Source organism: Chinchilla lanigera, unplaced genomic scaffold (assembly GCF_000276665.1).
Source record: "Chinchilla lanigera isolate Chin_1 unplaced genomic scaffold, ChiLan1.0 scaffold00043, whole genome shotgun sequence".
Classification (NCBI taxonomy): domain Eukaryota; kingdom Metazoa; phylum Chordata; class Mammalia; order Rodentia; family Chinchillidae; genus Chinchilla; species Chinchilla lanigera.
In genome coordinates this window covers 3,953,917-3,974,089 of record NW_004955444.1, presented here as the reverse complement: position 1 = coordinate 3,974,089, position 20,173 = coordinate 3,953,917, and the positions used below count along the sequence as shown (strand labels likewise).

Genomic DNA, 20,173 nt, shown 5'->3' with positions numbered 1-20,173 from the left:
TTCTTCTTCTTCTTCTTCTTCTTCTTCTTCTTCTTCTTCTTCTTCTTCTTCTTCTTCTTCTTCTTCTTCTTCTTCTTCTTCTTCTTCTTCTTCCTCTTTCTGCTCTCCTTTCAACTCTTTTCTTATCTCTCTCTCCTTTCCTTCATTCTTCCTCTTCTTCCTGCTTCTCTCTCTCTCTTCTTTCTTGCTTTCTCTCCTTCTATTTCACTTTCTTCTCTCTCTGTCTCTCTCAATATTTCTCACTTCCCAAAAGTCATAGTTTTACAAGTGAGTATTTGAATATATTCTAAATTTCCCAGCTTTTACAGCAGACATACAGCTCTTGCATTCTAGGCTCCAAATTTCCAATTCCATGACCTGGAACAAGTATTCGATATCTTTAAGTGCCAATCTCCTGATTTGGAAAGTGAGGATTAATAATTTCCTAGGATTTTATTGTAAGGATTACATGATTATTTCTGTACAAATAGCTTGTCACAGTACTTGACAAATATGCAAATTCAGAAATCTGTCATTGTTTTATTTTTATTAATTGTCAGGGAGTAGCAGTTATTTGGTCAAATTCAGTTAGGTACCACTGAATTTAAGATAGGAATAGCAAGCTCTGTATAATACAGTGATATGTGTGTGTGTCTGTGTGAAGGATTCTTTGGTAAATTATATTTTATTTTTGGTAGAAAAGACAGGAAGACATGTTTTTATTTTAATGTATACACATTAATGTGTATAGTGGATTATTATCTGTGTTTTATACAATTGTTAGGGCTTGCATTTAGAGTCCTGGGCTTTGGGAAGCATTTATAAATTCTTATCTTGAGCCTCATCTACTTCAGGATATATTATGTAGATATCTGAAATAATAGCGTTTTAGGTGACTGTGACATAACCTTCCTCTGTCTTTACTTGGGATCTGTGAAAATAAAAAGCTGCTCTTAGATAGCTGACAATTTGCTGGGGAAATATACTGGATCATGTAAAATCTTATCACAGTGGAACCTGATGAAAACTGAGATAGAGACTGAGATAGAGACAGAGACAGACAGACGGACGGACAGACAGATCGATTGATCTAGCCAACTCTGGGAGCACTTGCTTTTGGTTTTGAGAGAATAGAAGGTCAAAGGAGGAGACAAACACAGGTACTTAAAATCACATGAATAGCACGTGTCAGGACTTAAAATCATGAGAATTCACCAAGAGGAAGAAGGAAAATTTGTTGAGTGACAGATTGGATGTACATCGAGGCTAAGATCTACATGGAAGGAACTTCTGCATGTATGAGCAAGGACTGAGGATAAACTTTTCCTTTCGGAATTTAAGATATGAAAAACACTGTGTGTGTGTGTGTGTGTGTGTGTGTGTGTGTGTGTGTGTGTGTTTGGGGGAGCACTGATTATTGTGATTGTATTGTTTTTAAATCGATTACCACTAAAGGCTAAAGGTTTTGTAAACAGTGGGAAAAACAATTAGTAAATGCAACAGTAGTGCCTTGGTGAAAGCTTCTATTTTTAAGGTTAATTATTTGTTTAATTAAAGCCTTTAGAATCAACCTGAGGTGCTATTGCCTGGAAATATTGGGCAGACGTGATTATCTTTGGCAGTGTAAGAAGTGTGCGGCAGCATTTTTCACATCTTAATAACATCTACCCTTTTCTGACTTTTGAAGACTATCTCACATTGTGCTTTTATTTATATTAAGTATTTTCTCTAGGAATTATTGACCACGCATGTCCTTATAACTTTATACATGAAGGACCTGAGGCATACAGAGGTCAAAATCCCATACCTGGAATGTAATAGAGCTGTGACTTGTACTCAAGATTCTGTATTCTTAAGGGATTCCTCTCGGGACGTGGGTGAGATATTAGCTTGGAAAGACACGGCATTTGAGGAAGAAGGGGTGTTTTGGAAGCCATTGAAATACTTAGGAAAGAGAAGATGATGGAAGGAAAAGAGAGCAGTACGTGTGACAAGAAAATGCAACCAGAAGCACATGATGGTCCTCTGTGGAGAAATAATGAATTATTAAAGGATATTTCTGGGCTGATTGTTAATTTTTTGTTTTTTAATAAAATAGACTTTATTACAACAGAGGACACAATAGCAAGAATGCAATTTGGTGAAAATAATGATCTATGTTTGGGGTCGAATTTAGTAAAGCAGGGCATTAGTAATATTTTGGTTCTGAAGTTCATATAAAAAGAGCAGAACAAAAATATGGAGCTGCTGACGACTTGGACTTATGCTTCAGGTTTGTCTCAGGCACCAATATTCGCTTTGGTCTTTTGCATCAGCTTGTATATAGTGAGTTTTTCTTCTCTTTTGGATTTCTTATCAGATAAGTCAAAGGAAGCTCATAGTCTATGTAGTATGTCATTGCAACTAAACACATAATCCTCTAACATACCCTTAGTTAAACAGCTAAAATGTAAATGTCAGCATCTGGCATTTCAGTTTCATATTGTTGTTTTCATCCTCTGCTGCTGAACGTGGAGAATTAACTTTGGAGTCTGTGCAGACCACCGCCCTCTCGAATTCATGGGTTGACACAGACTCATGTGAGCTCTACGTGGTACCGACCTCTTCTGAAAGCCGAGGCTGGGTTTCTGTGATACTTGCTAGGATACAAGAGCTGGATATAAAATGATGAACACTTTTCACTCTGATGTTCTCTGCAGAAACTGCCACTCTGGGAGCCAGGGCCTGCGAGGAGGAGCTTGCCGAGCAGCAACTGAGAGCAACCTCAGGTGATTGTTTCTGTCCCTTTCAGAAGCTGCCTTGTCCTAAGAGGATTGCGTTTGTTACTCTTCTAAGTGATGCAATGTGTTCTGTAGAACTGGTCTAGTTAGACGTGATCAGATCCCTTATATAAAACAATGAAAAGCCAGTCAGACATATCCAGTATTTGGACGCATTTGTGGGACGACTTTAACTTTCAGAGCAGCCTTATGGCAATGGCAAAATTGAGAGAACGAAGAGTTCATGTACCGCACCTAGCCCTATACATGCTTACCTCCCTCATTATCACCCTCCTGCACCCCGTAATGGCTGGAATATCCACTACGACTGACGAAGTTACATTGTCATACTTTTCACCCCCAAACCATACTTCACACTAGGGTTGACTTTTGGTGATGTATATCTTATAGGTTTGGACCTATACCCATCATTTTAACATCATACAGAATAGTTTCACTATGCTTAAAGGTAATGTGTCCAACTTATTCAGTGTCTGCCACTCCAAACCACACCTGTGGAAAGCACTGACTCTTTGCTGTCTCCATATTGCTGGCTTTTCTAGAATGTCGTATATTTGAAATGATAGAGTGTATAGGCTTTTCAGATTAATTTTTTTCACTTAGTATTATGCGTTTATTTTTTCATGTTTTGAAAGCTCATCTCTTTTTAGCACTGGATAATATTCGACCGTCTGGATTTATGAGCCTTGTCATTCTCTAGTTAAGGGCATCCTAATTGCTTCTAAGTTGTGGCAATTGTAAATGAAGCTGCTATAAACCTCTGAGCAGGGATTTCCATGTGGGCGGTAATTTTCATTTCTTTTGAGTTAACATCAAGGAGTGCAATTGCTGGATAAGATGGTGGCGTTATGTCCAATGTTGTAGGAAACTATCAAACTGTTCCAAAGTAGCTGTACTGGTTTGCCTTCCTACCAGCAGCGAATGAGAGCTTCTGCCACTCCCACCCCCCGCATCAGCATCTTATGTCAGTATTCTGGAGTTCGGCCATTCTAACCGGTGTGCAGTGGTATTCTCTTGTTTTTATTTGAAATTCCCTGCTGACATGTGGCATGTGGAATATCTTTCATGTAATCCTTCACTACCTGCATATCACCTTTGCCGAGATGTCCCTCAAGGTCTTTGAACTGTTTTCAAATTGAGTTATTATTCACTATTGAGTTTTAACATTTTGTATTTGAATAATAGTTGTTATCAGATATGCTGTCTGTAAATATTTCTTCCAGGTAGTGACTTGCCTTATTCTCTCAACAGTGCCATTCATGAAGAAACAAACTTAATTTTAATGAACTTGAGCTTAGCAATTCCTTGGGGATTTTGTTTGTTGTGGTTCTTAGAAAGTGGTTGCCAAACCCAAGGTCATCTAGATTTCCTTCTATGAAGCCTTTTAAAGTTGTATGTTTCTCGGGGCTGGGGATTTAGCTCAGCGGCAAAGCGCCTGCCTGGCAAGCGCAAGGTCGTGAGTTCGGTTCCTGGTACCGGAGAAAAACCAAAAAAAAAAAAACAAAACAAAACAAAAAAAAAAAGTTGTATGTTTCTCATAACAACTTCAAGGTGCATATCTCAATATTTTCTACATTTTGTATGTTATTCTTCTCTGCATAAGTAGACAGCATATTTAAGATAATATAGAATAAGCCCAGTCTCTCTCCCCCACCTTTAACCACTACTAAGATTACATTAATGACTTTGGCTTAAAATAGCAGAAAAGCAAGACTTTTAACAACATTGAGCTAAAAATGGCCCACTGGTCACCAATACACTTTATTCTTTTTGAACAAAGACACTGGAATATAAATCTTTACATTAGTCTCTCTGAGATGCTTAGATTTAGATATTCTGGTACATTCTGAATATTTTCATCCAGATGTTCTATGGAAAAGTCAAATTCCAAATTTTACTATCCTTTCTGCAACAGTGTTTCTTTTTCTGATTTATTCCAACTCTGTTGATGAGATCAGGCCATCACGAAATAAACTAGGGGTCATCAGTTTTACTCAAAATATCAGCTCGTGCCTCTGTGTGCCAGATACTGGCGCCCAGTGTTCATGAATAAGACAACAGGAGTGCCTTTTGCTAGGTAATATTTCTAGATACCAACACAGGGAATTTTCAGATTGCAGTAAATGTAGTAAAGGTGGTGAAAGAGGCAGTAGGCTAGAGCAGCTTTTCTTAAAGTATATTCCACTCTAGAATTGTTCAGAATACAAATTCTGCCCTTCCGCAACTGACTAAATCAGAATCACTGGGGAGAGGATCCAGCAGTCTGTGATTTGTCAAGGTCTGCAGGTGATGGTGATTCCAGTGGAATCACCCCCTTACCTGTGTGACAGGTGATGTTTTACTTTAGAAGAAGTGGTCTGATATGTTTTCCAAGGAAGTGACTGGTGAGTTGAGTCCTGAAGAATTAGAAGGGGCTAATTATGCAAGAAATCTGTTGAAACATTTCCATAGAAATGTTGGGTACATTCTCTTGGAAGAGAAAAAAGGCTAACTTGGGGGAAGTGAGTTAGGAGAATACTGCAAAATGTGTTCGGAAAAGCAAGCAAGGGCCCCATCAGTTCAGCCATGGCTCCAAGTCCATGTTACTCCACGTGCAATGGTCAACTATGCCAGAGTTCAAGCAGCAGAGTGGCTTGCTTTTACTGGGGCTTGCAGGATAAATTTCAGGGCAGCAAGAGTGTGTCTTACCTAGTAATGAAACTATTTTAGTAGCACAGATAGGAGGCTAAAGGTATTGGCAAGGAAAATTTAAAGACATGGATAGATTCAGAAGAAGAAATGTTAGATCTTGTTCATCGGCAGGATGCATGTGAGAGGGAAAGAGTTAAGAACTGTGTCTAGTGGATGGTGGTATGGTTAACAGAGATGGTGAAGGTGGGATGAAAAAATGGAGAAAGATGTGTTAAGCAGGGATCCAAAGCTATGATTTCGGCGTATTAAATTTGGTATGCCAGATTTAATTTAGACATCCGTATAGCGGTATATTATTTAAAACCACAGGTCTGGGATCATTTACAGAGAAAATGTAGACAGAGAAAAGGGCTTAGGACCAATGCTGGAGGACTCCAATGTTTACTTAAGAGCGGAGGCCCCAGCAAAGTGGAATGAGGAGAAACTTTCAGAGAGGTGCCATGAAACCCAGTCATTCTGAAACAGTGAAACCCAGAGAGCTGTGTGTTCCGAGGGAAGGGAGCAGTAACATCTGTTGAGCAAAGGAACTGAGGTCAGATGCGGAGGAGTGACCTGTAGGACTTCACAGCATGGAGGTCATTGGTGACGTTGAGAAGAGTGATGTAAAGAGAGGCCAGGCTTTTTCTTTTTTGAGAGAACTAAGTAATGAGATTTAATAATAGAAAAAAACAAAGACAAATGAAGAAAACCAAACCACAGTATGAAAATAAAACCAAATATTGCTTTTAAATTTTATTGAAGAGGAATAGAGGATGGAGTAAAGTCTGGACTCTCCTTTCCCCAGTTTGCTTGTTCCGTGTATTCACTGCTCCCGGTAGTATGTCTTGCCTTCTTGCCATATTCCGGATACTTCTGGCACAAAGATAGGTAAAGTGATTCCTATTTTCAGAAAATGTGTACTGATAAGGCCAATAGGCAACCCACAGATAATTTCCACATACAATCGAAATTGGTTATACTGTTAGGCATTGATACACAGGAAGAAAAATATAACTTTCCAGACACATAATCAAGTTCAAAATCCAGAAAAGACTTTGGGGGAAGGAAACAATGGATAATACTATTACAAGTAACACAAGTATCATTTTTACTAAACACCGATTTTGTATCAGGCTTTGTGCTGATTGATTTTCATAGATAAGCCTATGAAGTAGATATTATGATCTCCATTTTTCCAGATACTGAAACAGATTCCCCAGGTTGGGCATGAAGGATGTAGTGGAGGTTATACACTGAAGAAAAGTTAGCATAGATAATTAAAGAAATCTAACAGTAAAGGTGCGGGGTGGGTGTATTACAAACAGTTGGTGTTTCTTAGTGGCATTTACAAAACGTGGCCTGGACCAAGACATCAGCGGACCTGGGAACTTGATAGAAATGGACATTCTCAGCACTCACTCTTGACCTACTAAATTAGTGGGGGAGGCAGCAATCTGTTTGAATATCTTTTCCAGGCAATTCAGATACCCTAGCTAGAAGAAACACAGACAAAAACAAAAGCTACTTTAGTGTCTTTATTTTGGAATTTTTTGTAATATATTTATATCCCGCAGATAGAAGGTTTTTCCTTTAACGCACTGTTACACTTTTCTTATAAAAATCTTATACTTTGCGGCCTTTTATCATTAAGGAAACATGGTACTTGACTATTAGAATGTAGCCTTCCCTAATGCCAAACCTAACCTATGGATTTTGTAGAGAAAGTGGTTTCTTCACATTACTACTATTGACTCTAAAGTATATTTTTATGAGGAATGTCAAGTTTATTTCTAAAACTCTTTTTGAGAATGAAAGTGACCTTTTATTCTAACTTATATGAAACTTTATGATGTGTATAAGTTACCCTGTGATTATTTTTTGCATGATTAAAAATTTGCAAAGTTCTTATGGCTCCAAAGAACCTACCTGTAATAAACAGCTTTCGCCTTCTAAACCGCAAAACAGATCTGAATTGCTTGCGCATTACAGCTAATTGCCTGCCTACTTCAAAGGAAGAACTGAAAAGAGAGGGGGAAAGAAAGTCACAGGACCAGGAATATTGCAGGCAAATCCACCTCTGAGGGTTATGAGTTGTGGCTTGGAGCTGCTGGGCAAAGTTATGGCCCCAGAACTGCTGTTTGCGATTAAGCTGATGGGGAGAGTGTATCCCACAACCTTTCCCTGCTGCGGACACAGAGCCTTTGTTCACATTCAGATTTCTCAAACTGTTGCCAGGGTCAGGCTGAGGTCAGACACCGCAGTGATGTATAGAAGAACATGTCTGGGAATTTCTCTCACACTTAAAACACATACCAGAAAATGAAGAAGAGGACCTTGCAAAATCTGTCTGATGAGACCCAGATTATACTGTAGCTTTTCTTTTAGTGCCTTCATAATTTTCTGTCTCTTCTCCTGACACAGTGTTTTATTAATGCGAGTTGCGATAGCCCGTGTGATTTTATGTCCCCTCAAGATAAGGATGCTCAGTAGCACCCTGACACTTCATTTTCCAGCCCAGGGGGAAAATCCAGTAAATCTATTCACGGGAATCTTGCATCCCTGCCCCGGATGAGTTGGAAAGTAGTCGCTGTGGGCCTGACACTGGCGATTGTGCCGCGTGTGTGCAGTTGGCATGAACAGCCCAATCTACTCGAGACCCCGCCTGCCGCCTCCTGGCAAGCCCGTCCTGGTTGCCCTACCCGCCAGCCCAGCCTGGCTCTGGGAGGAGGGAACCTGTGTTTGACCCGTACTTGTCTCAAAGGGAGGAAAGCAGTCTAAAGTCAGATAAAATTTGTTCTCTGTCCTCTTAAAGTTTTCTTGTCTATTTTCTTGAAAGAGAAGCTTCCCCCAAGCCCTCGGAAGACCACTTGAAGGGTCTTCCCTCTGCTGTGGTGCAGAGGCAGGGTGAATGGGTTTGTATGGTGTCTTGGAGGACTCACAGTGGACCCGGCCTTATTTGGAATGTACTAAATGTCCCTGCTTTCCCTTCAGCTTTTTGGAGTTTTTAATGGAGCCTAGAACTGCTCCCCTCTGCTGTAGCTCTGCCCGCACAGTGGCAGAGCGTGGCTTGCAAGTGAGGCACTAAATAGAATTTTTTTTCTTGTGCTCAGCTGCTACAGATGACAGTGGATATTTCATTCTGCTGTCAGAATGTTATTAATAAAACATGGGGTGTGGAAAGGGCCATGATTTCCCCTTTCAATCACTATAGCATTTGCAATGAAAATTTTATTCAGTGTGTAATTTTCAGTTAATGCTTGACACTTAAAATGTCCGTGGCAACGTTTTGTATGGTTATTGAAGGGTTAATTGTATCATGTTCGCTGCATAAAAGCTCTGCTTATCAAAAGCAAATAGAAGAGTGTATGCAAATGTGTGTCGGTGACCTTTTGCCTTTCCAGGGTTAATTTATATGGTCATTAAAGATTTTATGAAATTGAGCGGCCTGGTGCTTCAAATCCCATTTTACCTTCTTCACCTAATTTATGTAATTCCTACCTGAACCGGGAGTATGATTTTTATTTTTTGCGCTGCAATGAAAGCAGCACGCCATGCTGTGGGGAGTTGTGAGCTTGGTTATCTGGCATTACTCAGATTGCTAAAAATTCATTAAAATGTGACATCAGCACACCAAGAGACAAATGATCGCAGGATGAAAGAGAACAGTGGGCCTTTCACGGATTAGTGTTGCGCGGCCCGGCGTGGAGGCTAACCGCATAAACAGATTAGTCTACCAGCAGCGGCAGAGCTAAGATTTACAGAATAATTAAATAGGTTTGAGTTACTGTGAGGATTTCCATGTCATCTAGCTGGTGTGAGGCTGTGAAGGAGGTGTAGGGTGATGCAGTTGTCACAGAAGTACACCTTGCTGTGTCCTAGGTCCCGAACAGCTCCCACTCTGAAAAAGTCCTCCCAGGTAACTGAAGTTTTAATATCTTCCTTTAACAAGCTGTCATAGAATACCTCTGCAGTTTAGAGCCTGAAAACAGGAGTCATCCCTGTCTTTTATGTAATCTACTACTATCACATCATTTCTCTGAGAACTGTGTCTAAAAATCTGACACCTAGTCAGGTCCATGGAGTAGGGACCATGTTGCTGCAGGTCTCCACTGTTGAAATCAGACACTTGCTTTCCACCTAATATTTTCGTCCCTTTCAGCATAGACTGCAACAGCGGTTCCTTTCACTTTTAATTTGGTATATTTAGGTGTGCCCAGTGGATACGGAAGAAGTTGTTTTAGGTGAAAATTTGCATGAGTGTGTCTAGTATGGTCTAGTATAAACTTTTCATGACTCTATGTTCTTTTATGAGTGAGAGTATCTGAAGACAATTTGAAAAAAGCTTTTAGTTTATTTTACTGTGCATTTTGGGGAATTTCCAATGCTACTAACTCATGTGCCTTTCTTAACAGAAGAGCAAAGTGAGGAGGCGGAAGGAACTCTCAAGCCCACAGCAGCGGCTGAGGATGATGAGAAAGACTCAAGTGAGAGAGACGATAGTGAAGGCAAAAACTCCAATAAAGACCCTGGTGAGATGCTGGGCTCCTTTCCCTTTCATTGTCTCACACCCATCCATTCCCTGCAATCAACTTCTCCCTCCCCCCAAGAAAGCTTATTAAAAGCTTTTATTCATTTTAAGCTGTCTGAACATTCTCACTACTATTCATTGCATGTGCATTTTGCATGTGATTTCTATCAGTAGCCTCCCATTGACCTATTTTTAATCATAACCATCTGACAGAATAGATGTGGATAAGTTGAAGAATATTACAGGACGACCAGCGAGATTATTTTTTAATCAAATCAGTTTGTGTGCTTGTAATTTTTTAAGCGCCTTTCATTAATCTTAGCTATACTTGTGATTCCTCTGATGGCATATTAATTTTTCATAAGCACAGGATTAGATATCACTTGAATTTTGTCATTCAATCATATGTGTCCCCTCCCACACAATGTAACCCTAAAAATAAATGCTATTTTTCCTTTTTTTTTTCCCAACTTACACTCAGGAATTTGCTCTTCTTAAGGGCATCTATTTGAAGCATTTCAAACAAAATCCAGTGAAAAACTTTACAGATGATTCAGCCTAGGAAAGAGGAAATATCATTGAAAAGGGATTAGGTGCTGGGTAATTTTGATCTTCTAGAATAGACAAATCCCAGTAATGAAAGCTACTGTCTTTGAAAACAAACCTTCATTTCATGACATTTACTTGTGCACAAACAAACCCTGGGCCAGCATCTGGTGTGGATACCTAAGGCTTTTTCTGTGTTTGATTTGGCCAATATATGGCTTTATCCATGCTTTGTATGTATGAGATGGAAATCTATGGTTGCAATGAATATTACATTGGCTACTTTTGCTGCACGCTATACCTAGTTTTATTATGTTGGACTCATTGAAGCAGAAGAAGTGCTGAAACGAGTTCAAGCCTATTACTTTCAGGTAGTCATCTATCTTTGCCTTGAATTCCAGTGACAGCTGCATATAAAGAAGCTTGTATTCGCTGCGAAGGTATCGGATTGTGCAATATGTATCATTTTTTACATATGTGTTTATTTGGGCCTGAATTACCCCCGTTTGTAGTTCAGTCTTTGCATATCCAAGCTTTGCATTCCCTTCAAAAGTGATCTAAAGGGGCTCCCTACTCCTCTCCCTTCTCTGTTCAATGGTAAATTTTTTTATGAGAATCCAGTGGAAAATGTGCTGACGTTATTTAGTCCTAGGATGCAGTAACATAGAACATATGATTTTAATTGCTTTAAACAAAGAGCACCTAAGGTTGGCGTTGAGTCTAAAGCTAGATCTTGGAAAAGATGCCATAGAGCAGTCTATTAGTAGGCTGGCTCCTCACGCTATCCACAAGAAACTTGAAGCACCACATGCCTGGTTAATGTCCAGGGTGGTACCATCTAAACTTTACTTGAAAAGGCTTGGAAACAGCGAGGTGGCTAGTTTATTCACTGCACGATGGACCTCATCGAGACTAGCTGTTGGACTAATTCAGGGAAGGCAGGACTTTGTATTCACTGACATCTTTCATGTATTAAACTAAAACAGATTGTGGAGCATACATATCCTTCATTCTTTGGAAGAATTTAAAAGACACACAGATAAACACACACAAAGATCTCCTGTAAGAGGGAAGGTTACCAAGAGACGGAGGGAGGCAGGAGGAAGGAAAGCAGAAGGGAATGAAAAGAGAATTCAGAGGGGTTACACGCACCAGCTTCCCACGACGAATGCAACCATTATGTACTACAAACATGAACTAATACAAAGGAAAATGAACAAAGACATAGATATCACACCAGGTTCACTGAATGCCATGGAATTCTTTTACGTAGGTCATGCACTTGGTATCAAGGATGCAACATCTAATACCTTGCAAAGGATGATTCTGGGAGTCCCTTGAATGTGGATCTCATCTTACCACTGAAGAAAGAGTCTTGCTGGGAAAATACCACAGGGCTTTGCAGTTTACTGCCCTGCATAAGTAATGGACTCGATTGCTCCCTAATGGCCTGATGAGTTATTGTCCTTCCTTGGGTGCCTAATTGTCCCATGCAGACAGGACCTGGGTATATGAAAAGATACAGACCGTTGCACGATGGTAGTAATTTAAAACAAATTTTATCCCTGTACCAATGACTCCCAAGATATAGCTCCTGGGATAAAAATGAGCTCTAAGCAAGGACCAACAGAAAGCTAATGCTGAAGTACAAATATTTATTTTTGCAACCTCCTTTTTTTTTTTTTTTTTTTTTTTGGTTTTTCTCCGGTACCGGGAACCGAACTCACGACCTTGCGCTTGCCAGGCAGGTGCTTTTGCCGCTGAGCTAAATCCCCAGCCCACAACCTCCTTGACCATCCTTGGTATTGAAACCTAACATGAACTTTTAACGAAGTGTTGTGCTTTCTAAGTTGAATCTTATTAGGTTAAAAAATTATCACATGGTTTTTTTTTCCTTGTAAATGTTTCTAGTGATTGAATAAACACACACATGAATATTATTTACTGTCTGCTCTAACAGTCCAAAGAATAGTAGTAAACTTATAGACACTATTGTAATATGTTAGATGGGACAACATAGAACTTTTTAAGCATAAAGGAATTATTAGACGTTAGGAAGGCTGTGTAAGCTGTTGCGTTTGGTTGCTCACATTTGTAGGAGTAAAGCTTTCAAAATGAGACTTGGCAATATTCAAGTTATATTTGTTGAATATTCATTCATAATAGAAAAGCCTCCTAATGCCTCATTTATATTGTCATTTAAATCTAGTGCCACTTTAGATTAATTATAATCCAAATTATGGCTCTGTGCAGTACAAGAATTAATATAGAGTTTATCCAGATTAATACATTTGCATTGAAAATGTAATATGTCTCTACTGTGGCTGAGGGGACCACACTTCAATAAGGGAGTAAACATGAGCAAAGGTGGAAATTAACCTTCATTATTGCAATTGAAATTATCCTTTCATTCTAGTCTCATTAGAAAGAATACCATACTGGTAATTATAATTTAGAGTTGTTTAGAGTTGAATAACATCTGTTATATCCAAGTTTTATAATGCTCAAATTTTATCAAATATACTGACTCATAAATAACTCAGTATTTTTTTTGTTTTCTTCAAGATTTTCTTTGGGTACATGTGTGTTATTGGATTTTCCTCACTTGTGTGACTATAAGCCATTTTACAACGTTCTGTATTTTAGGGATTGAGAATTATTAAGTAGGCGGCATCTGAATTGAAATGAATTATGTCATTTTATACTAGCAATCTCATGCAAGTTAAATAATCCTATAACTGACAGATAATCACTGGCTTATCTGTTTGGCAGTATTTATTTGTAATTAGACTTCATTTTTTAGTTAAAACTCATTAAAATGACATTGTTCTTTGAGGATATGATGGTGTTCTTACTAACACAAAATAAGCTATGATTCTATTTTAAATTTGTTCCTGGTCTAATGTTAAACAGAATTTATTTCAAGTAAAGATGCAAAAATAAACTATGAGTAACAAAAGTTAATCAAGACCTTCATAAAATTAATTGGTTCTATTTTAATACAAGGCATTTCTGGTATAACAAATTCAGAAAGAAGATCTGAGTTGATTTTCTGTAATTTACCAAGAATGTCATAGTATTAAATCTGAGATAGCAACCCTTTCAGTATTCAGTGCATGCTTGCATAAAATGTAACTTCCATTGTTTCTACAAATAATTCTGTCGACCTACTTCATCCTCATGAGACTATTTCTGTCATGTTACTACATATCAGTAATCTCTGCTTCCTGGTAGTAGCAGTAGTGTGCATTTCTGGGGTGCTTAGCTAATGTGAGGCAGCCTACCCTTCCTACCCTTTATTTATAACTTTATAAAGCTTATTAATTTAAAGTAAAATAGGCTTTGAGAGGCCCCAGTTTACATGCTACCATGATTTAATTAAATCAATTAGCCAAAAATATTGGACTTGACCCATATGTTGAATTAAACACACTATCCAACAGTTATAGCAGGGGCCACGTGATAGAGAACCTGCAACTCTTGCTTTTCTACATGCAGCATGGAGCATCACAAAACTCCAAAGCAATTAATTGTTTATGTTAATATGCATAAAAACAATATATTCTTAACACATATGGTATTAATTGTAACAAACATGCACATCAGTGTATAGGTTTAATAAAATGTTCCAAACCTTAAAATTAATACTCTTTTCACCCTTAACAATATCAACATTAGAATAAGATACACATTATCTACATTTATGGGAAGAAGTCATGGTTATATAGTTCATACAGGTAGAAATTTTTGGAAAGTTTATTATATTTCTGATGTTCCAAAGGGCCTGAAAACAACAAAAATAGCAAAAATTATTTTTCAACTTGTATGTGACAGTCTTCAATAACAGAAAAATTGAACCAATTTTTTATTTGGTCTTTTTGTAACATGTATATAAAAGAATGACAAAGAAATGTGACAAAATAGTATTACTTTCTTAAAGAAACATTGCTACTCATTAATGGGAATTTTTAAAGTAAAGCCTTACAGTCACTTGCTGATTTTTTTTTTTTCAGTACCAGGAATCGAACTCACGACCTTGCTCTTGCCAGGCAGGCACTGTGCCACTGAGCTAAATCCCCAGCCCCTCGCTTGCTGATTTAAGTGACAATCATTTTGTAGAATTTGGACTGACACATTAAATAGAAAACTTTTTTGTAAATATTAAATATATAGACTTATTAAACCTTTAGTACTTTTGAAATAATACAGAGTACATTCTGTATTTCTATTAAGAAATAAAAATAAACTTTGATTCTAGAATTAACCATGGGACAAATATCCCAGTTTTTTACATGTATTTGATATCATGCACTTGGATAATAAGTCAGTATGAGACTTTTGAGTCTAATTCACATTTAAATTCATTGAAATACTTATATGATACACTATTTTAAAAATAAATAGAAATAATTTCAATTTCTCCAAGGCATGTGTACATAGGTACTAATTCAAATAAAATCTACTGTTCATAAATCTACAACTCAGTTATCAGTGTAATCTTTTGAAAATTTAGCACCAATTTCGTCAGAGTCACGAACCCCTAGGGAATAAAATTATTGTCTCCTAAATTCTATTTTAATTTTGATCTCAAATAACTCTTATTTTAACATTTCTTTCTCAATTTGAAATTTCTAAATTTATCTATATGATAGAAGACATTCATATGTGTCCAGGTAGAAATAGAATGGATTTAATTTAGTTCATTTTTACTTTGTTTCTATAATACCTTGACCTCATTTGTACATTAAAACTGCATTATTTTGCAATATGGTGCAATTTGTTCATTTATATGAACCATGTGTGACTGAAAAAAAATCAAGATAAATCTTCATGCACAGCCTACAATCAGATTATGCCTAGACTATATATTTACGCAGGACCTGATAGCAATCAATGGTTTAGCTTCATTGCATTTCAAGATGTATTTGCACCCAGTTGTCCAGTGATAGTGTCCTCACCCTGGAAATAATTTAGTTGCAAATTGACTGGAAGATGGTGAAAATTGAAAGTTAAAATTAGAAATACTCATAATAAACAGCAGAAAAAAGGTCAGATGATACCTCGCTATGATGAGATTGGAATGGCTGGTAAATGAGGTTCTGTGTTTGTGGTGAGATGTATGTGACACGCCTGCCGAATGTCGCTGTAATATCCAGCCTCAGAGAGGAGATTAGCGAGCAAATTGATGCTAGAAAGAATTTTCTGTTTGATTGGGAAATTAGAATCATGCTCTTTTCTTTGATGTGTGTGAGGCTCCTAAATGCTGCATTGCTCATCTAGGCAAAAATTTACATCGTCTTTAATACCAAATATTTGGATTAGCCTCATAAAACAATTGTCTTCCTTGAGGTTTGTACTGTATGTGTACAGTAACCTGCTGAAACATCCACAGCAAAGAGAATATCACTACTAGCAGCAGAAAAATTATGTATGGTTAATTTACAAATCCTTTTAGTTTTCAAATTCATTCCTGATATAAAAACATGATTATTTTACATCCTGAATTTAGTGAGCTCTTCTAAGATAATTGAAATCTTAACATCCAAGAATTAGAAAGGAGATTGGTAGTTAAATATTAGTAAAAAAAAATAATGATTTTTCTAAAGCTGGTATTTGTGAATGGGAGTAGATTGACTTTTACGTGATAAAGGCATTCGGAGACACCAGAGAGCACATGTTATTGATGAACCTTCCAGGGCCACCCAGGGTTATCTAAACAGGAGACAGGAGTACATTTTAAAATATATTTATAAAGTCCACTTGGTGGACAAAAATAAATGTGTCTTTTGCCTTTGGAGATTAGAATTTTTAAAAGTGCTTGCCTGGTTGTTTTTGTGAATCAGTGGGTTTAGATTTACAATTATTTGAAAAGCATAATTTTTCTGATTGTGACAGTGTAAGTATTTATAAGTTGTCCTATTCTTGTTGGGATCCAGGAGTAATCACACCAGAGAAAGAGCTAAAAGTCAGTGTGGCAGGGGGCACGCAGCCACTCCTGCTGGCAAAGGAAGAGGATGTGGCCACAAAGAAGGCCAAGCCTACAGAGGACAATCAGTTCTGTCCTGAACAGGTAAACGTATCATCTTTCCTCTGCTGCCCAGATATCTTCTTTGTTTACTTCCTCCACGTAGTTTAGAACCCAAAGATTCCATGCTTTTACAATGCACGCAGATACCATAATAGGTAATATTATTAAATCTTAGCATTGATTCTAATGTCCTGAAGTTATCAAAATGCATTGCTTACACACGGCCACGCTTACCCGGTCTTTTCCAGTTCTATCCGTGCCCATATTGTAACTACAGTAGCAGGGACCAAGGCCGCGTCCAGATGCACGTCCTGTCACAGCACTCCGTGCAGCCGGTCGTCCGCTGTCCTTTGTGTCAGGACGTCCTCGGCAACAAAACACACCTGCAGCTGCACCTGACACACTTGCACAGCGTGTCACCAGACTGCATGCAGAAGCTGCTCATGACGGTAAGGAGCCCACATGTTCATGCACGTGTAACGTGGCCCGGGTAAAGCTATGCATACAGATCTGTAATTATGGGTTGATAGAAATTTCTCTTTTCCGAGCACATAATACACTAGTTGCTTTTTATATCTGTCATGTTGATCGGGTGTATCACATTGAGTATAAAATTTCTTGGTTACTATTATAAAAAGTAGACCAGCAAAAATCTGTAAGGTATAATGTTATAAAAAATTACAATGCAAAAACATTCATCTGAAATGGGAAGGGAGGTTGCTGCTTTGCTTAGAGAAGTATGAGTAGGGTGCAGTGCTGCGCAGTGGGCTGCATAGCAGAACTGATGATTGCTGGAGCACCTTTAACACAAGCCCCTTCTGTTTACAAGGTGTCTGTCCCTGACATGCTGATGCCAAACAGTATGCTACTGCCAACAGCCAGCCCTGAGAAATCCGAGCGGGACACACCTGCAGCCCTGGCAGCTGAGGGGTCTGGGAAATATTCAGGTATGCTCGGCTCTGAACAGGATCTGAGGAGAAAGTATTCAAGGGCTTGGTTTTGCAGCAGGCCTCTGACATTTTTACTATCACAGATTTTTTTTAAAAGTTACTAACAATACCTTTCCCAGGAAAGGAAAAAGGATGCCATATCCAAGAGCTTTATTTTTAAGGCATATGTAGCCTCTGGTTATCTCTCCCTATGCTTGTAGTTTTCACACCCAACTGTGAGACAGCCAGGAATTTTTGTGTTCTAATGCGTGAACACCGAGATTATGACCCTGGGTGTTTTGCTGCTTGCAGCATGTTGTAATTACTTTTTATTATTTTCTTCTCTATCCTAGAATTTCTTGAGGTCACGGGTGATTTCTTATTCACCTTCATATCCTCAGTACCCAGGCACACAGTGGTCAATAAACATTCCTCAAAAAATCAGTTAAGCCGAAATCTTTACAAGCTACTGTTTTCATACAGAGTGATATTCAAGCAGTAGGTTTTCTTACTGTAAGAGGTATGTTTGTCCTTTCTCCTCATAGGTGAAAGCCCGATGGATGACAAAAGTATAGCCGGTCTTGAGGATTCAAAGGCTAGTGTGGAAATAAAAAGTGAGGAGCAGAAACCAACTAAGGAGCCTTCAGAAGTATCAGAGTGGAGTAAAAATAGCAGTAAGGACATGAAGATCTCTGACACACTGCAAGATCAGCTAAGCGAACAACAAAAAAGACAACCACTCTCAGTTTCTGACCGCCATGTCTATAAGTATCGTTGTAACCATTGCAGCTTGGCTTTTAAAACTATGCAGAAGCTTCAGATACATTCCCAGTACCATGCAATTCGGGCTGCAACGATGTGTAACCTCTGCCAGAGGAGTTTCCGTACATTCCAGGCTTTAAAAAAACACTTGGAAGCAGGACACCCCGAACTGAGTGAAGCTGAACTTCAGCAGCTGTATGCCTCTTTGCCCATGAATGGTGAACTTTGGGCAGAGAGTGAAACTATGGCCCAGGATGACCATGGTTTAGAGCAGGAAATGGACAGAGAGTATGAGATGGACCACGAAGGGAAGGCAAGTCCTGTAGGAAGTGACAGTAGCTCTATTCCAGATGACTTGGGCTCTGAACCAAAGCGGACCTTACCTTTTAGAAAAGGGCCCAATTTTACAATGGAAAAATTCCTTGATCCATCTCGTCCCTATAAATGTACAGTGTGTAAAGAGTCATTCACCCAAAAGAACATTCTCCTGGTCCATTATAATTCAGTGTCTCACCTGCATAAGTTGAAAAAGGTTTTGCAGGAAGCCTCAAGTCCTGTCCCACAAGAACCCAACAGCAGTACAGATAACAAACCCTACAAGTGCAGCATCTGCAATGTTGCATACAGCCAAAGCTCGACACTGGAAATCCACATGAGGTCTGTGCTCCACCAGACAAAGGCCAGGGCTGCAAAACTGGAGCCAGGCGGGCATATGCCCGGTGGGCACAGCATTGCAACAAACATGAATAGCTCTGGCCAAGGGATGTTAGATTCCATGAGTTTAGCAGCAGTCAACAGCAAAGATAGCCACTTAGATGCCAAAGAATTGAATAAAAAGCCGACTCCTGAATTAATCTCTGCTCAGCCTACACATCACTCACCACAGTCACCAGCACAGATTCAGATGCAACTGCAGCATGAGTTACAACAGCAGGCTGCATTCTTTCAGCCTCAGTTTCTCAACCCAGCCTTTTTGCCTCATTTTCCTATGACACCAGAAGCGCTACTGCAATTTCAGCAGCCTCAGTTTCTCTTTCCATTCTATATACCTGGGACAGAGTTTAGCTTGGGGCCAGATTTAGGCTTGCCAGGCTCTGCCACATTCGGTATGCCAGGCATGACAGGAATGGCTGGCTCCTTACTGGAGGATCTGAAGCAGCAGATTCAAACCCAACACCACATTGGCCAAACTCAGCTCCAAATTCTACAGCAACAAGCACAATACCAAGCCACACAGCCTCAGCTACAGCCTCAAAAACAGCAGCAGCAGCAGCCGCAGCCCTCACAACAGCCACAGCAGCAGCAGCAGCAACAGCAGCAGCAGCAGCAGCAACAGCAGCAGCAAGCAAGCAAATTATTGAAACAAGAGCAAGGTAACCTGCCAAGTACAGACTGCCAGATGATGAAGGACATGCCATCTTATAAGGAGGCAGAAGAGATTTCTGAAAAGCAAGAAAAACCAAAGCAAGAATTTGCAAGTGAAGGCGAAGGACTCAAAGAAGGCAAAGACATCAAGAAGCAAAAATCTTTGGAAGCATCCATCCCTCCACCCCGAATAGCCTCAGGGGCCAGAGGAAACGCAGCCAAAGCTTTACTGGAAAACTTTGGTTTTGAACTGGTCATTCAGTACAATGAAAATAGGCAAAAGGTTCAGAAGAAGGGCAAAAGCGGTGAAGGTGAAAACACGGACAAACTGGAATGCGGAACGTGTGGCAAATTGTTCTCCAATGTTCTCATTTTAAAAAGTCATCAAGAACATGTACATGGACAGTTTTTTCCATATGGAGCCCTAGAAAAATTTGCTCGTCAATACAGGGAAGCCTATGACAAGCTTTATCCCATTTCTCCTTCTTCCCCTGAAACACCTCCTCCACCACCCCCGCCTCCTCCCCTGCCGCCAGCTCCGCCGCAGCCTTCCTCTATGGGCCCTGTGAAAATCTCAAACACTGTT

General features: G+C 39.1%; 1 protein-coding gene across 1 annotated transcript in view; it reads left to right on the top strand.

Annotated features, from left to right (window-relative positions):
- The window catches only part of Zfhx4 (zinc finger homeobox 4), a 177,247-nt gene that overhangs the window by 141,987 nt on the left and 15,087 nt on the right, over positions 1 to 20,173 (top strand). Inside the window, exons 5-10 of the mRNA XM_005392196.2 lie at positions 2,679 to 2,747; positions 9,842 to 9,958; positions 16,440 to 16,573; positions 16,780 to 16,980; positions 17,361 to 17,478; positions 18,006 to 20,170. Of these exons, the coding sequence (XP_005392253.1) occupies positions 2,679 to 2,747; positions 9,842 to 9,958; positions 16,440 to 16,573; positions 16,780 to 16,980; positions 17,361 to 17,478; positions 18,006 to 20,170 (2,804 nt within the window). The remainder of the gene's footprint in view (positions 1 to 2,678; positions 2,748 to 9,841; positions 9,959 to 16,439; positions 16,574 to 16,779; positions 16,981 to 17,360; positions 17,479 to 18,005; positions 20,171 to 20,173) is intronic.